General features: G+C 53.5%; 1 protein-coding gene across 1 annotated transcript in view; it reads right to left on the bottom strand.

The window, feature by feature from the left end:
• PPL (periplakin) overlaps positions 1 to 22,106 on the bottom strand; it is a 57,678-nt gene that overhangs the window by 23,584 nt on the left and 11,988 nt on the right. The window contains exons 2-3 of the mRNA XM_065893210.1: positions 19,462 to 19,591; positions 19,151 to 19,372 (exon numbers count right to left, since the gene is read on the bottom strand). Coding sequence (XP_065749282.1) covers positions 19,151 to 19,372; positions 19,462 to 19,591 — 352 coding nt within the window. The remainder of the gene's footprint in view (positions 1 to 19,150; positions 19,373 to 19,461; positions 19,592 to 22,106) is intronic.

The raw sequence follows: 22,106 nt of genomic DNA, 5'->3' as shown, positions 1-22,106 counted from the left end.
TCATCCATGTTATAGCATGTGTCAGTGCTTCATTCCTTTTTATGGCTGCATAATACTCCACAGCTTGAATATCTCACAGTTTACGTATCCAGTCATCCACTGATGGACATTTGGGTTGTTTCCACCTTTTGGTCATTACAGATCAGGCTGCTATGAACATTTGGGTACAAGTTTTTGTGCGAGCAGCATTATTAAATACCTGACACTTTTAATCTACTCACTCTTTATACTTAAATAAATTTACTAAAAAAAGGAAATTGCTCTTCCCATTGCAAACATAAAACCAGAAGTCCTTGCCATCAATGGAGGTAACCACCAAAATAAATTCCACGGAAATAAAAGGATGGCATTAAGTTCTAGCCGGACACTAGGCCGCCTGCACATGTTGAAGCTGAGCCTTGCCCTCACCTGCTTAAAAGCAGAGCTTGGCACATGCTGCAGCCAAGTTAGAGCTGTGCTGGCACCAGGCTGAGACCTCCTGGGTGTTCTCAGAGCATCTGAGAGAGACCTGAAATCAGAACGGCTTTCTCACTTGGTGTTTCTGTGTTTCCTCCTGTCACATCTGTCTGCCCCCCCGAAATCACACCACAGACCACTCTGGCAAACACTACTGTGGGAGTGAAGACCTTGGCTTTGGACTCAGATGTGGATTCTCGCTGTGCGACTTGGCCAAGCTGCTGTCCCTCTCTGTGCCTCTGCTTCCTGCTGTCAGATGGACCTTTCCCAGTGGGGTGTTAGGGATGGGAGTGAGGTTATGCTGGCAAAGAGCTGGGCACCCAATAAATCTCACAAAGGTTCAAAGGTTCATGATTATAGTCGTTAAGGAGCCTTACTGATCCAGCTCCGACTTTGTTTTCTTTAAACAAAGGAAGGAACAAAGACCAGAGAGGGAAAGCAACTTGGTTAATGTCACACAGCCAGCCAGCCAGCCAGCCGGCCAGCAACGGTCAAGATTAGTACTTACCCCTCTAATCTCCATCAGAGACCTTTTATACCAGCTCCACAGTGGGGTCTGAGAAGCTAAGCACCCAGAGCATCATTCTGCCCACACTCAAGCACTTACTATGTGCCAGGCCCAGTAATGCACACAGGCACAGCCACCCCCAGACTGGGAGGAAATCAGAATTTATAGAAATAGTCACGAGACTGAGGCAGGCATGACCAGGCAAGCCTCCTGACCAGCTTGGTAGGAATGGGGATGGTCAGTGAAGGCTTCCTAGAGGAGGTGGTGGTGGCTATGTTCTGAAGGATGAAGAGGAGCTGGGGTTTGTGGGCAGAAGGCTCCGATGAAGAGAGGCCATAAAAGAGGCAGGTCCTGGGTGTGTCCCTTGGGGTGGGCCAGGGCAGGGCTCTTGACCGTCAAGCAGAGCGGGCAGCCAGCTCTTCAGAGTGGAATTCCTCAAATCAAGGCCTGGGACCCACCTATTGTGGCACAAAACATTCAGATTCCCAGGCACTAACCCAGAGCCTCTGAATCTGGATCTCCAGAGCTGGACCCAGGAAGCTATATTATTATTGCTACTGTTTTTACAGGTTCCCCAGGGGACCCTGATACCCTCCAGGGTTTGAGGTCCAACACTGCAGGTACTGCTGGCGTGGGGGGAAGCTGGAGGGGGGTGGAAACAGGCATACAAACAGGAGCTGTGAGTCTGTCCAACCACGTCCCAAACCTTGCCTGAGGGCCTGCTCTGTGCCAGGTCTGGACACACAGGAACTAGGGGGAAGAGGGGAGTGTCTTAGGGAATAAGACCCAGGCCACACTCTCTGCAAAGTCAACCGAGGAGGCAGCCTTTCCCAAAGTGGGGCCCCAGGAACCCCAGTCCTGTAAATCACTCCTGGAATGAAGGCTTTGTCAGTCTAGGCAGTTAGGAAAACCCAGCTCCTCAGTAAGCTCAGGAGCCAGTAAAGGCTCTGAGAAGTCCTGCAGTGGAGAAAGCTGGTATTCAGTAGAGCATCCAGGAAGGCTCAGAAGAGGGGACTGTGGGTGGAGGATCTGGGTAAGGAGGGATAAGGCTGCCAGGTCATGGGCTGACCCCCACTGCCCCCCACCCTGGCTGGGCGGAGCACATGGGGAATGCGAGCACTTCTGCCCTCAGCCCTACCCCAGCCACTGACCCCAGCCTGGCCTCAGCGCTCAGACGTGTTGAGTCTCAACCCAATATTTAACCCATGACAGTTGGGGCCATCACTGGGAACCTGCAGTGTAGGTTAGGTGGGGGCCTCATCCCTGTCAGGTCCAACGCAGCTCCACCTCAGGGCATGGGGCCAGCTCTCAACCAGCCCCTTCACTGGCTGGGGCAGGTTCGAGGAAAGTGCCTCCTGGACCCCACCCTGGCCAGCCCATTACTCCAGCTGAAGCCCAGCACTGGAAGGGGACACAGGGTGGGGGTGGGGGGGACAGCCAGCCCCAGGGACCTGGTGCTCCTAGTGGAGAACAAAGGACAGCTCAGTGGGAGCTGTGGTCAGACAGGCATGGGTTCCAAGTCCTGTTGGACCACTTACTGCTTGGACCATCCCAGGTAAGCACCTTACCCTCGAGGCGCCTCAGTCTCTCCATCTGTTGACTGGGGATGACCACAGAGTCACCATGGTAATTGGACACTTAGTGCACACGCTTCACCAGACATCAGACACGTTCACAGCATCCTCACCCTAAGCCCCTGGGGGAGGTTTGTGTGCCCTTTACAGGTGAGGAAACCAGCAATTTTACTTGATAGATATCAAGAGAAATGAAAACATAGGTCCACACAAAAACTTGTACACAAATGTTCATAGCAGCACTATTCACAATAGGCAGAAAGTGGAAGTAACACAAATGTTCAACTAATGAATAGATAAATGAAATGCAGGATATCCATACAACGGAATACAGCTCAGCCAAAAAAGGAATGAAACGCTAATACAGGCTACGGTATGGAGAAACCTGGAAACCATTAGGCTAAGTGAAAGAAGCCAGATACAAACAGTCACAAAAGATCCACTTATATGAAATGTCTAGAATAGCTAGATTCCTCGAAGCAGAAAGTAGAGTAGTAGTCGCAAGGGGCTGGGATGGGGAGGAAGGGGAGCAAGTGCTAAAGGGTGTGGGTTTCTTTTTAAGGGGATGAAATGTTCTAAAATTGATTATGGTGATGGTTGTATAATTCTGTGAATAGACTCAGAACGGCTGAATTGTACATTTTAAATGAGTGAATTATATGATATGTGAGTTGTATCTCAATAAAGCTGTTATCGAAAACATTGGCAAGTGCCATTTGTAAGTGATAGGGGTTTGTTTCTTCTTCCCTCACCACCTCGAGTGGTCCCTGCCTTTTTATCCTGTTTTCCATGGAGGCTGGGCCAGCTCCGGGTTATGCCCAGCTGCCTGGAAGATGCTAGTTAAACACTCACAGAGGGATGACCACGTGCCCGGCTGGTGCTAAGCAAATCACGTATAGATTAGCTCATTAACCCTACCACCCCCTGAAGTAGCACTGTTCTGAGTGCACAGAGCCGTTAGATGACTTGACCACAGTCTCACTGCCAGAAAGCAGGGTGGAGCTGGGATTCCAATCCAGGCCTCTGGAGAACAGTCTCAGCACTTCTGCCTTTTGGGTTTGGAGTCCTGAATGAGTGACCCCAAAGGGTCCTGCATTCCTCCTGCCATCTAGCTGGCCATGGGAGCAAACGTGTGTCCCCTTGAGAGCTGCAGAGCCGCACACCAGGAGTATAGGAATGTGGGCGGGTTGGGAACCTGCAGAGAGGGGGTGCAGATCCCAAGAGGGCTGGGAACTGGCTGGGCCGGTCCAGCTTTTCATCTGGCTAATGAGCCACACTAAGGCAGCCAGATGCCACACCAGGGTGCTGTCAGCCCGCCCGAATGATGGAGGCCCAGATACAGCCCTTCCCTAGCAACCTCTTCTGAGTCTGGTCCCACCCACGGAGATGAAAATCTCCTGGTTGAGCCAGAAAAGCCGAGGTGCCCCCACCCACCCAGAGAAGGGAAGGAACCAGGGAAGCGGCTCTAAGTGACAGGCTGAGAGAGGGACATGCCCAGCCTCCCTCCACTTACTCAGAAGTTTAACATGGACACAGGGGCTGTGGGCAGTGACCATGGGCACTGGTAGTTGCATCCGAAGTCATCCAGCCCCACCTGCTCATTACATATGTGAGCAAACTGAGGCCCTCAGAAGCGAACGCACCCACCCAAGGTCACACGGTGGGCAGCCAGTGTCCTTAGTCAGACAGGGTTCAAATCCATTTGTGTAACCTTAGAGGAGGTACTTTACATTTCTGGGCCTCGGTTTTATCATCTGTCAAATGGGCAAGATACATCCTATCTAGGTAAGTGAGGTGGGCAGTGAGGGTCAGGGTCACTTCTGGAAACACCAGAATCTCAAGCTTCAAAGACCACTTTGGGGTTCAAGGACTGAGCTGGAGGTTGGGAGCAGCCTCTAGGGGCCCATAAGCAGATTAGACATCATGTAAGCTCACGAGTGGAGTGTCACCGGTTTTACCAGCGCCTAAAACAGTGCCTGGCACACAGGAGACACTCAACAAATACTTATGCTGTACAGCAGAAACTAACAACATGGTAAATCAACTACACTCCAATAAAAAATAAGAAAACAAAACCAAATATCCATTCTAATCACCTAGCGCAGGGGCCCCATAAATGGTGACAAAGACTATTCATGAAACACCTATTCATTGCACTTTTACTCCCTGCAGGGCTTGCCATTCAAATGAGACTGAGCCCTTACATTGCTCCCTGATCTGTGCATGGCGCTCTGCCTGTGGACCCCCTTTCTCTTCTGGGAACCCCTTCTTGCCAGTGGCGCCTGGTCCTGTAAAATAGGTTCCTTCTAAAAAAAACAGTAACTTGGGGGCTTCCCCGGTGGTGCAGTGGTTAAGAATCCACCTGCCAATGCAGGGGACACGGGTTCAATCCCTGGTCTGGGAAGATCCCATGTGCCACGGAGCAACTAAGCCCGTGTGCCACAACTACTGAGCCTGCGCTCTAGAGCCCGTGTGCCACACCTACTGAAGCCCGTGCACCACAACGAAGAGTAGCCCCTGCTCGCCGCAACTAGAGAAAGCCTGCAAGCAGCAATGAAGACCCAACACAGCCATAAATAAATAAATAAATAAATATTTTTAAAATAAACAAAAAATTTTAAATAGAAGTAAATGTTAAAAAAAATTCTTATAAAAATAAATAAAAATCAGTAACTTCACAGCGCTGGGGACGGCAAGGTGAACAATACCAGGGAGAAGGTGCGTCTAAATGGAGGACATGGCACTCTCTCGGAATCCTCCTCAATAACGCAAAACCTCCATGTCATCGCTGGGAGCCAGCAGACAAACGCAAATTGAGGGACGGTCTACAAAACACCTGACCAGACCTCTTCAAAAGTATCAAGGTCACAAAAGACCAGACTAAGGGTTAGATGACAGACCTGATCACTAAATGCAACCTGGGGTCCTGGAACAGAAAGAGGGCATTGGGGGGAACTGGGGAGGCAGAACAAAGTTCATAGCTCAGTTTTCTACAAAAAGGTTCCTTCTAGATTTCCAGGTTTTCAGCAAAATCCTATAGGAATGGATGCTTCTGGGTGATGGTGTGTCCAGGATGCCCACGTGGACAGGTAGGGCAGTGGGTGCTGTGGCCTGACACCCCATCTGGTAAAAGCTGACGGGGACCCAAGACTAGGCTGTCCCCAGAAACAGCCCTCTCAGCCCAGCCCAGGCTGCAGTCAGGGGATGCGAGTGGGTTTCATAAGCCAGGTATGGTCACACCCAGCAGACTGGGGCTGTTTCTCCAGAGAACCTGCCTTTGTTTTCTTTTCCAGGGCTGAGGAAGTTGGAGTCTGCCGAGGGTCCAGGTCCCATCTAAGGCACAACAAGGGGCCCCATTTACTTGGCCTGGTCTGCGTATGAGACTCCTGGTAAAAGGAGGGAAAACGGGGTGCAGGCCACCCGGGGGGCTGCCTCAGAGCCCCGGGGTGGGTTTGAGGACACTCGGGGACAAAGAGTTGTTTTCTGGGTCTGAGCCCACAGGCACCAGCCTGGAACAGACGTCTCTTTGTATCTCAGGATGTACTCTGAGTGTTGGAACTGTGGGGAGACGGCCTGGGAGCCTCAAGTGGCATCGGGTATGCTCTCTCCGTCACTGGGAGTTAGAAACTCAATAACCACAGCCCGACCTGCTTTGCAGGTGGCCACTCACAGCCCAAGAGGTCAGCTGCAGAGTGGGGAGCTGGGGCTGGAACCCAGTGCTGTGATGTCCAGGGGGCAGCCCAGGACAGCCTGTGGTGTCTGGTCAGCGGGCCAGCAGGGATGCCAACTAGAGAAGTGAGGACAGAGGTGGCACTCCAGGTCACCCAGACTCTGTAGATGCTCCATATGGAGCAAAAAGAAAGAGAACACAGGCGTCTCAGAGGACCCTCAGCCCCACCCACCACTAGTCACTTCTTCTTGCTATAGTTTGTGTGGGGAGCCCCTGGCCCTTTCCCACGATATAGCTGTACTGCAGTATAGCCTGGTGGTTAAGCACCCAGACCAATGGCAGGCAGCCTAGATTCAGATCCTGACACAGTCCTTGTTAAACTGTCAGTTACTTAGCCTTTCTGAGACTCAGGTTCCCCATCTGTCACTGGGGGTCATGGCAGTCCACACCCCTCAGGGCTGGGGCAGTTAATTGAGAGAGCAGATAGAGGACTTCCCTAGTGGCAGAGCGGTTAAGAATCCACCTGCCAATGCAGGGGACACGCGTTCGAGCCCTGGTCTGGGAAGATCCCACATGCCGTGGAGCAACTAAGCCTGTGCTGAGCCTGCGATCTAGAGCCCATGAGCCACAACTACTGAGCCTGCATGCCACGACTACTGAAGCCCATGCGCCTAGAGCCCGAGCTCTGCAACAAGAAAAGCCACTGTAATGAGAAGCCCGCGCATCGCGACGAAGAGTAGCCCCGGTTCGCCGTAACTAGAGAAAGCCTGCATGTAGCAACAAAGACCCAACACGGCCAAAAATAAATAAATAAATAAATACATTTATAAAAAAAAAAGAGAGAGAGAAAGAGGGGATACAAAGTGCTGCCTCGGAGGGAGCCCGGGGTTCTCTGCTTCCACCCCGAGTCACCACCCAGGGATTTGGGCTCCTTTTAAGGAGCAGATAAAGGCCAGCAGCTAAGGCTCCATGTGAGAACCCATGGGTACGGAGAGCTAAAAAAAGACCCCGGGCCACCCACACCATCCACACCGATCCTTGTGCAAGCTGAGACGCACTCTGCTTCCACCTTGTGGATGTCACCCCGCCCGGGCGTGGAGAATTCACAAGTAACCTCAATATTTGGAAATGTCTCCTCCGACTCCTGCAGGGAGAGGCCATGCACGTATAAGGGTAATGAGGCTGCAAGGAGGACCAGCTCTCAGGCCCGACCACCTTGAGTTTGGACTAAGGATCAGGTCACTAGGTTTGGGGATTTGAGAGGTTCAGGGTGTTTCTACCATGAGTTTTGCCGCTCTGAGAACTCTCCCCTGTCTGCATCCGGGAAACCACAGGACGGAAGGGTGGGGAGGCCTCATCTATCAGGTCGTTTAAGCAGAACACCAAGAACCACCCCAGATCCCTGCCTCTCCCTCTCCTGCTTCCACCTAGGAACAGAGCCCTGTGCTCCCATCCTCTCTCGGGCCCTAAGGTCTTCACCTTGATCAAGCGCATCACCTCTCACCTGGACCAATGCCAATAGCCACCCCCAACCATCTCCTTGCACCCTGACTCTCGCTGCCCCCAGCCAGCTTCGGCACATTCATCAGAGATCTTTCAACGATGCAACCAGATCTCACCATTGTCTGGCCTCAAACTTGCCAATGCTCCCAAACACTCTCAGAAGAGAGCTCGCTCTCCTGCCCAGGACCTGCCTCTCCCGCCCCAACCTTTGCTGCCTTTAGCTCTCCCTCTCCTGGTCACCCTGCACCAACTGGCCCATTCCTCTCCATCCTGCCTGCAGGGAGGGAAACTGAGTCAGCCTGGACCAGGGAAAGAACGTAGACTGAGTTTGGGCTCGGGCAGGTTCCTTAGTCTCTCTGTGCCTCGGTTTTCTCATCTGCAAAATGAGTATAAGAATCAGCCCCACCCAGAGGGTTGAGACAATTCAAGGAGATGATCCTTGTAAAGCACTCTGGACCTTGGACGTGGCTGTCACACCACAAAGGCTCAGGTTTGTTTCACCTGCCTACCCTTAATTTCCTTGTCCGCACAATGAGCTTATTGCATCTACTGACCGGGTAGCAAACAGAAGCAGGTGGGGTCGGCACTATGTCGCTTTGCTTTCAAGGCCATCGCTGCCCAATAAAAACAGAATATGAGTATATTTGTAGTTAAGTCTTCCTAGTAGCCACATGAAAAACATAAAAAGAAACAGATGAACTTAACTTTTATACACTATTTTGTTTAACCACATATTGCTAAAATGTTATTTTGACAGCTAGTGAATAGAACATTATTAGTGAGATAGTTTACATTCTTTTTTTCATAGTAAGTTCCTCAATGTCTGGCATGTGGTGTACACTTGCAGGACATCTCAGTTTGTTCTAAGCACGTCTCATGTGGCTGGTGGTTAACAAATAGGACAGCACAGTTCTGGGTGGTTCTGGGGCCTCTGGACCGCTTTGCTCTAAGCCCATAGTGACTGCAGCCCATCAGTTCTGCCATAATGAAGCTGATAGATGCTCAGAGCATCTATCCACTTCACTTGGTGCCTGGTACCTAGGGACATGTAATAAAAGGTCATTTCCTGCCACTCTCCCACCAGACCCACACAGGCTGGCCAGACACCTGCCCAAGGCCAGGTTTCATCTATGGGTCTCTGGCTGCCTGACTTCAAAACAGTCCAGGGCTCCCAGCTGTGCCCATCAGAGCATGGTGCCTGGTTGTGCAGTGCCAGGGCACACAGACCACAGTCCCACACCCTTTCCCAGGCCACCGGAGCTGTAGCATCCTTGCCCATGGCCATGGGGCAGAGCCAGGGGCACGTGACCTGCTCCAGCCATCCCTCCCTCCTGCCTGAGAGAACAGCCTCTTTCCTGACCTGCCACTCCAGGGAACAGCTCACACCCTAGACACCACGGAGAGGCCACAGCTCTGCCATAACCCCCACCCCGTCGGTCACAGTCCAACTTGCTTTCTCTTTCCAGGTGTCGAGATGGGAACTGGCAGGTTAAGAGTGTGTCTGATGGGGACGGCCCTTCCTCCCTAGCCAGGGCCACCTCACCTTCCAGGCCTGAGTCAATCCCCATGTTCTGGCCCTTGATCATGTCCAGGGTTCCTCCCTTTTGGGGTTAATTCTGTCTCTGTAGGTGCCAGCAGGGAGGATCAGTCTCGGAATGCCTGGAATGCACAGGGGCCCACACCCCTCCCAGGAACCAGCCTCCCCAGCCTCGCCCCTCCTAGAGCCCAGAGAAGGGGTCTGGCCTCCTACTTGCCACGTAGGCAGGCTGCCTCCAGGGCCAGCCAGGCCCTAAGCGGCCCCCAGGCAACCGCCAAGCTCATCTTGGGGGCTAGGTGTCTCCCAGCCTCCACCTCCTTTAAACACTGCCTGGCTGAGAGAGCGAAGGCTATCACTCCAGGACACCTGCCCTGCCCCTGCCACAAAGGCACACACAGTAGGTGCAAGAAATGATTGCTGAATATGAACAACCAAACACTGAGAGGACTCGCTAGATGCCCATCACCCACTCAGCCCTTTCCTGCAACATCTGCCGAAATCTCACAGCCCTGGGAGAAGGGCACCCTTATAGTAATTGGGGTGCTTTTCTTAATTCCGTGTATTAGGTTATAAACTTTTGGACAAATAGGATTTACTCATCTCTTGGGTTGGCCCTTCTGTAGCCTTTAATTCGAGGCCTTGCACAGGCTTGGGGCTCAATAAATAGATATTGAATTGAGCAGACATTTTATAGCACGGAAACAATTCTTATCTCTCCATTTTCCAGATGAAGATAATTGAGGCTCAAACGGGTTAAGAAACCTGCCCAAGGTCACACAGTTGAAAAGTGATAACGCCAAGATTTGAACAGGTGCCAGAGCCATCTCCTCAGAACATGGGGGATGTCAATACTATTCCACAAAGTGACGGGAGATATTGGGGAGGCGGGACAAAGCAGCAAGGCGTGCACCACCCAGGGGAGGCGTGATGATTTACATCTTGTTGGCATCTTTATCAGTATAATTAAACCCAGTGGTTGAGTAACAATCAGTGGTGGTAGCTGAGGGTGAGTCGTTCTCCTAAGATGTCACCACAAGGGGCTCCCAGCCTGTCCCTCTGAACGGGCCATTGCGGGGAAGGAAATGGTATGAAGAAACCCCTCCCTGGGCTACGCCTTCCCCCGGCGCCGACACGCAGTCCTGCTTTGATCCTAACAACCCATCATCAAGGTTGGTACTATTATTGCTTGCAGTGCAGATAAAGAAGCTGAGCCTGGGGAGGAAGGGAGAATTCCCTGGAGGCAGAAGGTCAGCATTTATGCTGGTGACTGCTGCCACCCCCCGCCAGTTTTTCAGATCGTCAATATTTCTAGATATTCAGTAATTGCTGAATAAATTTTCACCCCCACCCCCAAATCCTTGTCCTCTCTCTGCCCCTCTTACAGGCCCTGGGGATAAGCCCTTCTCCATTACCAAGTCATGCCACAACTACTGAAGCCTGTGCGCCTAGAGCCCATGTTCCGCAACAAGAAAAGTCACTGCAGTGAGAAGCCCGCACACCGTAACGAAGAGTAGACTCCACTCACTGCAACTAGAGAAAAGCCCGCATGTGGCAACAAAGACCCAATGCAGCCAAAAATAAATAAATAAATAAATATATAAAATGTTTGCTCAATTCAACACCTATTTATTGAGCCCCAAGCCTATGCAAGGCCTGGAACTAAGGGCTATGAAAGAGCCCCCACCAAAAGATAAGTAAGTCCTTATTGTCCAGAAGTTTACGGTCTAATAGGCAGGATTAAGAAAAGCACCCCAATAACTGTAATTCTAAAGATTCAGATTGCCTAGGTCAGGGTATTTTCATCCATTCTGCCCCATTTAGGCCTTGTTTCCTAACTTAATTGTGAAAATACAGCTCAGTCCGATAAAATGCAGGGAAAGAGCAAGAAGGAAACAAAGAGAAAGCATGATAATAGGAAATACAAAATAATATGGCAGGAGTAGGTCCAAACACATCATTCATTACAATATATGTGCATGAGTTAAATTCACCTGCTAAAAGATAAGACTCTCAGGTGAGAACAGGAAGACAAAGAAAAAAAAGCCAGCTCTATGCCATTTTATAAGGCATGTACCTAAAACAAAATAACACAGGAAGGTTGAGAATAAAAGAAGAGAGTGCGACAGACTAGGCAACTGCTGCTTTAGCTCTTTTAAAGGAAGAGCAAGGTGCATATAACTCTATGGACAAGTTATATTGCTCATATACTTAAGGCAATCAGTGAAAACATGGGATTTGATGGCTGCACATCAAAAGACTGAAGTCTGGGCCCTGCTTCATTGATTCTGACTTAACTGGCCTGCAACAGGACCTGGGCATCACCTTCAAAGCTCAGATGATTCTAACGTGCAGGCAGGGCTGGGAACAAGGGAATGAAACACGGTCTTGTGTTACAGGGTTAGGGGAGCAGATTGAGGAAGAATCCCCAGGTCTCTGCAGGAAGGAAGTCTTGTAGAAAGCAATACCCAGGAAGCACCCAACAAATACCAGATTGACTGGTCAACTGACTGATAGGCTCCCTACTAGAAACTTCCATGGTAATTAGCTGGGTGTGGAGGAATTTACTGTCTGTTAATCCTGGGGAAGTAGGTTCTAAAGTGAGAGGGCTGCTGGTGTAGTAACTCTGGCTCTGTTTCATGGCCCAATCTGTTTCTGCCCAGGGAAGACCTCCCCAAAAGCGTGTGCTTTGGGGCTCTCATTACAGACACACACACAGAAGTTCAAGCCACTTTGGGTAACACCAAGGCGTGTCTTGGAGATTTCTGCAAGGTTTAAATGGGGCTCAAGCCAATCTCAACACTCCCGGTTGTTACGATGTCATTCCGGGTTTGAGACCAGTGGACAAGGAGTACTGGCCTTGGTTTATGAAGCACGTACTATGTGCCTGATGCTTCACACATGTCACGTCCAGTTCTCTCCATTATCCTACACACCTCATTTGCAGATTCAAAACAGACCTCCCACCACTGCTTACTGAGCACCTGCTGTGTGGTAGGCATCGTTCCAGGGATGTGGCAGTGACCACACAGCCTGCAAAGTCCCTGCCTTCATGAAGCCCAGAGTGGGGCAGGAATGTGGCCAGCAGCACAGCTGACAAGAGGCACAGGTGGACCTGGAAGTCAGGTCTGCATCTCCCAAACCCAGGCTGTTTCTATTCTACCCACCAAGCCCTCCATCCCTGCCTTTAGCTTCAGCTTCCCTCTCAGTAACATGGGGGTTTTGTTGCCCAGTTTATAGTTGAGAAGAATCAAGCTCCTTATCCGGAGCAGCAGGACTGCAGCCCTCTCTGTTCTTGGTGGCATAAACTCAGAATCCTTCCTCAACCTTCAACTAGAACCAAAAAGTCTCCACGCCCGGGATGGAGAAGTGAAAACCTTAAAAGCCATGAGTCTGAAATCTGAGCCCAGGCTGCTGGCGCAGCAAAGAATTCTGCACGTGACTGTTTTACTGCAGCTGCTCAGCCTTCCAGGGCCAGCAGGCCTTGATGGGGTGGAGCTACTGGCCAGCGAGCAGCCCATTGTGCATTTATCATATAAGACCTGACAAACCCTCTGCCCAGGAAAGGATGGGCTGGCGACCAGCTGGGACACCCTACCAGCCAGCTCGCCTGCTCCCAGCTCATAGCAGCTGAGACTCTGAAACTCTGAGCCTCACCTGGAAAAGACAGATGAGGGTAATATTATCTAAGAAAGACAATACAATCATAATTTAGGGAGGTTGTTCCAAGCTAGGACTCAACCTCAGAGGCTGTCATGTGTTCACACCTTTCCCAGTTCCCGTCCTGTTGTCCCCTCCCCCACTTCTGAGACTCTCCCTTTGTGTCTCTCCATCCAGAAACCTCTGGCTTGTCCTCCATTTTTAAAAAAGATAAATAAATAAATTTATTTATTTATTTAATTTTTGGCTGTGTTGGGTCTTCACTGCTGCACGTGGGCTTTCTCTAGCTGCGGTGAGCAGGGGCCACTCTTTGTTGCGGTTTATGGGCTTCTCATTGCGGTGGCTTCTCTTGTTGCAGAGCACGGGCTCTAGGCGCATGGGCGTCAGTAGTTGTGGCATGTGGGCTCAGTAGTTGTGGCACATGGGCTCTAGAGCGCAGGCTCAGTAGTTGTGGTGCACGGGCTTAGTTGCTCTGCGGCATGTGGGATCTTCCCGGACCCGGGCTCGAACCCGTGTCCCCTGAATTGGCAGGCGGATTCTTAACCACCGTGCCAAGGAAGCCCTTGCAGCCTGTTTATGGAGCACACAGAAGATGGGGGATGGGACAGGGGACTCTCTGCTCAGGCCCTCCCATGCAGGAAAGGGAAGGGCTCCACCTGCCTGGAAGCAGGAAGGGGCACCTGGGGCCTCCCTCCCCAGGCTCAGGAGGATGGAAGACAGAAGACCCATCAAAAGCAGAGAGAACAAAGACCAAGGACCATTTCTGTCTTCGCACTCCTGAAACAGGCCGGGGCAGGCAGGCTGGGAGAGTGGCAGGTGGCACTGGCAACGCCCCGCACAGCCCTGCCTAGAGCGGAGAGGAGCTGGGACTCCTGGGTACTCCTCCCTTGACAAAGAGCCTTGGAAACGCTCCCAAAGGCAGCTTCTCCCCCAGCCCCCAGGGCCCTCCAGAGGTCCCTCACCCTCCTTAGAGCGTTGCCTAAAAGGTATGAATTGAGCTCAGCCTCTCCCCACAAAACTCCCTGCTCCCAGATGAGTGCCCTGACCGTGCCTGAAATGCCACCATTAGCAGCCATTGTTCTGTTCTGAATCTAATTTACTAGGTCTCGTTCCTTCTGCCAAGTGAACTGGGCAAGTGAGGGCAAAGCCAGAGAGAGGAGAGGCAGAAGGGCTGCTGGGCGGAGTCAGGGATACAAAACCCAATGACTCCACCATCTGGCCTGCAGCAGTCCCAGAGACAGCTGCCACCAGCCCCAAGTACAGGTGGGGAGACCTAGTTTCCCTCCCCAGGGGCCCTGAGCCCCCCGCATCAGCCATTTGTGAGCTGTGAGCCCAAGGTGAGTGCCTTTACTATTGGCCTCAGTGTTACCCTCTGTGAAATGGGACACCACCACCAGCCTGGCAGGCTCGGTGTCAGAATGAGATGCTATAACGTCCATGGCCATGCTGGGAGCACAGTAGGTGTTGAGAAATGGCTGCGTGGACCACTCACTCGGTCCTGGTCACCCACATGGTGGGAGGTGGGCTTTGCTGACAGGGCCCCCCCCCAAACTGTTCAAGCTTCCCAGCTTCACTGATCAGTGCATGAGTGTCTCTCCATGTGTCTTAGGTTTTTTTTTTGACTGTGCTGCACGGCATGTGGGAGATTAGTTCCGTGACCAGGGATTGAACCCACGCCCCCTGCATTGGAAGCCCAGAGTCTTAACCATTGGACCGCCAGGGAAGTTTCTCCATGTATCTTCTTTTTTAAAAAAATATTTTATTTATTTATTTGGTTGCATCAGGTCTTAGTTGTGACACATGGGCTCCTTTGTTGCGGCTCGCTGGCTCCTTAGTTGTGGCATGTGAACTCTTAGTTGCGGCATGCACGTGGGCTCTAGTTCCCTGACCAGGGGTCGAACCCGGGTACCCTGCATTGGGAGCTCAGAGTCTTAACCGCTGTGCCACCAGGGAAGTCCCCCTCCATGTGTCTTCTTAAGTGGGGGTCCATGTGAATGCTGGGGTGATTGAATGAGAGTCAGCTGACCTCCTGCCCCACTTGGGCTGCAGCCTCCACAGCTGGAAGAAGACCAGCTGCCTGGTCACCTCTGGTCTTAGCACCATTCTCATCTTTAACAGCAGTGTGTGATTACCAATATTGGCTGCCATGATTTACTGAGCACTCACTATAAGCCCTGGTCTGGGGCTGGGCCCATCACATGCATTATCTTGCTTGATCCACTAGTGACCTCACCAGCTGGGTGTTCCTGCATCACTCCCATTTCACAGATGAGGAAACTGAGACTCAGAGGTGTTACCTGATCTGCTCAAGGTCACACAGCTTAGGAGAGACAGAGCTGGGGCTTCAACTCAAACCTGGATGGCATCAAACTCTATGCTTGTAACCACCGAGAGGCCCAGGGTACCCCAGCTGGCTTCCAGGAGGACACGCAGCTCTTTCACCAGTCTCCAAAGCCTTGGGCCCTGCCTCCCACATAGGGCACCCTCCCATTAGGACTGGGCCATTCTTGCAGGACTGTGCCCAGGTGAGGTCAGGAAGCGAGGCGAGGCTGTTGGGTGCTTACTGGGGCCCAGGCCTGTGTGGAGGGGCAAAATTAGCCCCATTTTACAGATAGGGAAGCTGAAGCTCACAGAGAGGCCAAATTTCTTTGCCAAAATCAAACACAGGCAGAATTCAGTCTAACTCCAGAGCTGGATCTAACCACTCCATTTCTCCCAATGACAGGGCAGACACCTCCCCAGGAAGTCCTCCCTGATAGCCCAGGTCTCCCCGCCCTCACTTCAGACCAGTCAGGGAGCACCAGAGCCATCGGGCTGGAGACCTCGTCTGTCCAGCTCTACATCCCCCCGCACCAGGCTCCCATCACCACCGCGACACAGTCCTGTAACCATACTAGTAATTAAGCAAAATTCCATCAAGTGCAGAGAGACTGTCAATGTCTCTTCCACATCCACCCGCACCGCCTGGGAATGGTAGCCCTGGAGTTGTGCAGTGCACTGCCTGTCCATCATGGCATCCAGTTCAATCCCAGACACATAGTAGGTGCCTATTCGAATTTATTCAATAGTTATAATCATCATAGCTGCCGTGGACTGAGGCTTCCTATAATTCTCAACCCTTCCCTGCATTATTTCATTTAATCCTCATGCCAACGATATCACCAGGCAGGTACTACTTTTATGCCCATTCTACAGGTGAGAAAACAGAGGCTCAGAGAGGCCAAGCAGCTCTCTCTAGGTCGCACAGCCAGGAAGCAGGGGCTGGCTGGAGCTGTACTCTCAGCCACAAAGCAGGGCGGTAGGACAAGGGCCCCTCGAGACCCTCCCTGCTGAGCTGGATACTATCCTCAGTGACCTGCACCATCAGGCCTGACCCTGTCATTAGTTCAGATGTGCACACCAGTTCCCATACCTGTCATTAGGAACCAGGGCAATGAGAGCAGCTGAGTTCACACCCAGTTTCAGCTGCTAAAAGTCTGACAAACGGGGAGGGGTGGTTTTCTCCAAGGGGGCTCTCCATTCACTAATTTCTGTTCACTTGTGCAGTCCAAAGCCCGTGACTGCTGGGTGTGAAGGTCGCGAGTCCTGGTTCCTGGATCCCCTTTGCTGGGGACAGGGATGCTGACCCTCAGGCTGGGTAATTCCTATGTGCTGGGGGCATTCTCTCCATTGTTACGTGTGCTCCTCCCAGCAACTCTATGCAGAAGATATTAGCACCATCCCTGCTTTGCAGACAAGGAAACTGAGGCTCAGAGAGGTTTCTGCCCACAGCAGATGTAGCAGAGCCGGGACCAGAGGTGAGGAGCTCCTAGCCTCCTCAATGCTGAATCTCACTGGCAACCCTGCCCGCCTTGCCCCAGACAGAGGAGGAGGGCCCCAGAAAACTCAGGGTGCAAGAATAACTTGGGGGTCAGCACCCTGTGACCAGCAACCACATCTTAGAGTTACAGGTACAGGGCTATGCACTCAGTAACACTCAAGAGACTCTTGTTGACAGAATTGGGCAAGAGGCAACCCCCCACCCCACAATCTGGTCCATGAACTTGTCCCCATCAAGGGGAAGGGGCAGAGGGACATGCTGGGCTGGTACGACCATAGGCACCTGGCTCCTACCCAGGGCTGTGACTGTGCGGGGCCACGGGGGTGTGATGGAAGAGTCTCTCACCCCATCTTGGGGAGAGAATCAGAAAGGCTTCCTGGAGAAAGAGATCTCTAAGCTGAGATCAGTCATTCAGCCAGGGGCAGAGGGTGGCTGCTTTGGGCCAGGAGTATTGAGAGGGGCAGGACCTGTGTCCTTGCCACCCTGAGTCCCTGAAGCTGTAAAGGATGGGAATTCCTTCCTTCCTACCCTCTGCTGGGAAGGCCAAGACCCTCCCAGCTTGTCTGGATTCATTATAACTTTTGTTAGGTCCAAGCCCAGCCCTTGGGGAACTGGATGGATGGAGAGCTGGAGGAAGGGGGAGCTTGAGGGATGGGGGAGGCAGAGGGCAGGGCGAGGCTGGCCCATCTCCCGGTGTGTGGGTGTGTGCGTGTGTGAAGGACTGGAGGGGCCCCAGTCTTGGTGGGGGGAGAACAGAATAGTCCTCCGTGCCTGGCACGGAGCATTTGATTGTGCAACGTCTGAAAGAACAGTTCAGGGACTGGACGGGACCCCAGCTGGGTTTGAGAGCCAGCTGGACTCAGCCACAGAGGAAAAGCACGCAGGGCCCTGCCCATTCCCTGGGGATGTGAAAGACCAGGGAGGCTTGTGTGTACGTATGTGTGTGTGTGTGGGGGGGGGGGGGCGGGAATCTTGGGAGGGGAGGGGAAGAAATGTCTCTGAGCTTGAAACAATGCAAAGGAGAGAGGGGGCAGTGGGGTCACAGGACAGGGGAGTTTCTGAAAGGACTGGAACTCAAAGAAATGGAAGGCTCACACTCCCCATGCCAGTGTCCAGGCCGCCTGCACCTGTCAGACAGGTCTGCCTGGACTGGACCACAGGGGCAGGGTGGGAGCCCAGGCCACAGTGTCCTCACTTTCATCTGAGGCCTGGGAGGGAGTGAGGGACAGCTTTCGGTGGAGGGGGTGTCTCAGGTGAGGGCACTTTGGCGTGGATACTCCCAGGCAGGTGGGCTATGCAATTGCTGAGTTCCCCACCTGCCTGAAGCCCCTTGTCGAGAGAAGTCTGGTAAAGGCTCCCTCACAGCTAGGAGGCCCCGCCCCATTTTCCTTAGAGAGAGGACAAGGCAGGGTCTGATTCTGCCCCCACTCTCGATCTTAGCATCTCCAGTTATGAAGTGAATACATTAGGCTTAAAACCGATGTGGCCTGCCGTTTCAAAGCAAACACATTGAGACACGTTATTCCCTTCCCAGGCAGCCCTGAGAACCCGAGGCTTAGAGACGCCACCAGTTTCGGGGCTTTGTGATTTTTCAGGGGGCAGCCACGCCCCTAAGAAATCACGGAGGGAGAAGGCCCCATCGTCTCTCAGCCGATGCGCAGACCCCGGGGCGGGTGGTGGACAAGGGGTGCCTCAGCCCAGGTTCCCCCAATCCGACCCCACACCCACCGGTTCCCCTGGACCAGGTTCTGGAGCGCAGGATGGCAGGTGCTGGGAAGTGCTGCCGCAGGTGGCACAACCCCATCAGGCGCCCCCCCCATCCCCGCCTGCCTGACGCCAGGAGCACCTGCGCGCTCTCCAAGAAGCACTGGTGAACGCCCGCCACTCAACGCCTCACGCTCCAGCTAAATTTCACGGCCCGGGTGCGCCCCTAGACGATGCTTAGGTCCCCTGCGCACCCCACTCCCCGGCCTTGGGTGTAGCGTTCTCCAGAGGACACACCACTCTCCACCCTGGCTGTGCTTCCTGGCCCAGGAGGACCCCTGGCGCAAGGGCGACCCCGCAACACCGAGGTCCCCTGTACCTCCAGCTAAGTTCCTCGCCCTCTAAGCACCCACGCCAGTGCTCTCTGGGCTCCTAGAACTCTCCGGTGCCAAATAGCGTGTTTTCCCTCGGCGCCCCCAGCCCATCCGCATCCCCACCTTGGCGGTGCTTCCCAGCTCAAGGGTGGCCCTCGGGCCCCGCGTTCCCGCGAGTCGCGCACTCCTGGCTGGGTTCCCAGCCCGCTGGGCCTCCCAGGGCAGTGCTTCCTGCGCACCCCCCCATCCCCCTCAGCCCTCGAGGCTCGGCTGTGCCCCCCACGACCTGGGCGGTGCATCCCGGCCCAGCGCGCCGCCAAGCGCGCTGCGCATGGGCGCCTCCTCACCTGCGGGTCCGAACCGTGGGGCTGTATTTGCCTTTGCTTCTTTTCTTGAAGAGCGAGTTCATGGTGGCGCTCGGGGTGGGCGGGTGGGACGTCGGGTCGCGGCGCCGGTCTGGGCACTGGGCTGCGGAGGCCCCGGCGCGCACCAAAGGGCGAGCAGCGAGCACAGGTGAGCGAGCGGCGGCGCTGGAACCCCGAGTGCTGCGCGGCGGCGGCGCGCGGTCACTACTCGCGGGGGGCGGGGCTCTCGCAGGCCACTGGCTCTCCCAGCCGCTCCCGAGAAGGTGGTGCTTACCTTCCCGGAGGAGGGGCACCAGGCGGGCGGGGCTTCCAGGCTCGTGCGGCGCCGGGCCAGATCGAGTGGGGCGTCCGCTCTGGAGTGGGGGTCGGGACACCGGGTCTTGTCAGGACACAGCCCACCGCCCAGCACGGACATTCGAGATGCTGGGCAGGTGGGCGGGGGCTCACTGGCCACTTTCCCGAGCGTGCTCAGTATCCCCCTCACCCCCGCGCTCCGGGCCTGGCGCACCCCTGAATGAGGGCCCCATCTGGCTCTCTGCTGCCCCTCTTGGGCATCAGCGCTTCCTTCTCGTTGGCTGAACCCAGGTGGGTGCCCACCTCCCAGGTGTGGCAGACACTGGATGGGTCTCTATGCCTCGGATAGCTAGCGAATTACATTCAGGTGGTAGCAGTGTCGATGGCAATTGAGAGAAGGGAGCTCTGGAGTGCGCCCGCCTGAGTTCAAATCCTGCCGCTACAGTCAGCTGACTCCTTGGCAAGGCTTCTTGCCGTTCCCAACCTCAGTTTCCTTATTTGTCAAACAGTGATAACAACTGTCCTCCATCCCATAGGAGGTTCCTGTAGTTAATTCACACAAAGCACTTAGCACAGCGCCGGAAGTGCCAAGTTAGACTCTGTGCCAGCACGAGTCCAGGTTAGACCGTGGCCCTGTTGCGCCGTGTGCCAGTAGAGAAGGCTGCAGTTAGCAGACAGTGAACTGAGTCTGGAGGTGAGCCAGAGTGGGGCCCTGGCAGTGGGGAGGGTTCAGCACCACTCTGGAGGGCGCTGGGGCTTCTGAGCTCAGCTGGGAAGGAGGAACACACAGTCCCCCGGGAGATGCCAGAAGGCATTGGAGATAAGCTATGGCCAAAGGGCTCAAATGGGGAGCAATGAGGTCTGAGAGGCAGAGAAAAAGGGGCCCCCACTGGGTATCCAGAGTCCTCAGGGCAGTCCCTTCCCCAGCTGTCTTTTATTTTAAAAATAAGGAGGTGGGGCTTCCCTGGTGGCGCAGTGGTTGGGAGTCCACCTGCCGATGCAGGGGACACGGATTCGTGTCCCAGTCTGGGAAGATCCCACATGCAGCGGAGCGGCTAGGACCGTAAGCCATGGCCGCTGAGCCTGCGTGTCCGGAGCCTGTGCTCCGCCACGGGAGAGGCCACAACAGTGAGAGGCCCGTGGACCGCCAAAAAAATAAATAAATAAAAAATAAAAATAAAAATAAGGAGGTTGGTGGGGAAGTTGATGCCTACAGGCTTTTCCTGTCCCAGACCCCAGAGCATCTGAGAATAATGTCCTTTAGGCCACTGGTGTCCCCGCCACCAAAGTTTTGAAGCGTTACAGAGACTTTAGGAAAACCTTATTCCTAAGGGGGCATCTGCAGATGGGCTTAAGCGGGTCTGTGGATCCTCCTACAGTTGCTTTCAAAATGTGTGTGTCCAAATGTGCATTTTTGCGGGGAGGGTCTATCTCTTTCAACGGGTTCATTCATTGACTCATTCAACAGACATGAACACTCTCCCAGCCTTGGCTGCCTGGTTCTTCTGCGTTGATGAGGAAAGGGAAAAACCAAAAAAACAGCAAAGAGCCTTTCTCTTAAGGGAGGGGGAACGACACATATTAATAATAACAGTAATAATAATAATAAGTTGATGACCTCAAATTGTTAACCTTTCAAAAGGAGGGGGAATGACACATATTAATAATGATAGTAATAATAATAATAAACTGATGACCTCAAATTGTTAACTTTTCGAAAGGGTCTGGGGACCTAAAAAGGATAAAGGACCCTGGGGGGTGCCGCAGCTCAGGATCTCCAGGGGAGTTTGTAAAATGCAGATTCCAGGGCCTTGACACACCCCCCAGCTCCTGACTGGGGAGCACAGGAAGGGTCCCAGGAATCTGAACTTTTAGCAAGTGCCCCTGGTGGTCCCTGGCCTCTTGTGAGAAGTCAAGAGTGAGGGATCCTGCCTGCAGCTCCCCACCTGCTCAGGTGGAGAACCCTGAACAGACCTTCCAGTCAAACCTAACCTTTCTTTCCCCTCTGAACTTGGCTCTGCCTGGCTCCTCTCTCAGACGCCCCTCCTAGGCGGGGAGTTCCTCACAAGGCAGCCGAGGGCTTGAGCAATTCCCTCCATCCTGAAGGGACTTCCCTTCCCAAGTCTGAGGTTAGGACGGGGCTTGGCCGGCACCTAGAGACTGCAAGTCCAGCCAGCCGACATTGGGAGCAGGTGTCAGGGAGGAGCCAAGGCTTCAGCACACAGGCTGGGCAGGCGCAGGGACCCGGGGTCTACGGAAGCCCGAACTGTGGACAAAGCTTGCTCACCCAGGACCCCTTCCTGCACCCCAGGTGAGCCAAAGGGCTCAGGAAGGAACACTGTCCATCACCCTGCTTTATGGCACAACCCTGCGTGGAAACCCTTTTCCTTCCTTCTCCTGACTACCTTTCCCTTGGAGGCTAAACCTACCTTAGGGAACGTTCATGGCAGTAGTGTTGCCAGGGAGGAGGCCCTGGAAACAACCTGCTGGCCACTGGGATCAGGGTCAGGTGGTTAAATAACCCAGGGCATATCTACACCGGGAAGACCATGTAGCTGGAAAAGAATGAGATGTCATATATGTAGTCAGGCACCAGCAGCAAAGTGTGAGGGAGAAGCAGGGAATGTATGTGCATATACACACA

Source organism: Phocoena phocoena, chromosome 15 (assembly GCF_963924675.1).
Source record: "Phocoena phocoena chromosome 15, mPhoPho1.1, whole genome shotgun sequence".
Lineage (NCBI taxonomy): Eukaryota > Metazoa > Chordata > Mammalia > Artiodactyla > Phocoenidae > Phocoena > Phocoena phocoena.
Note: the sequence above shows the minus strand (reverse complement) of the source record. Positions and strands in the feature narration are given on the sequence as shown.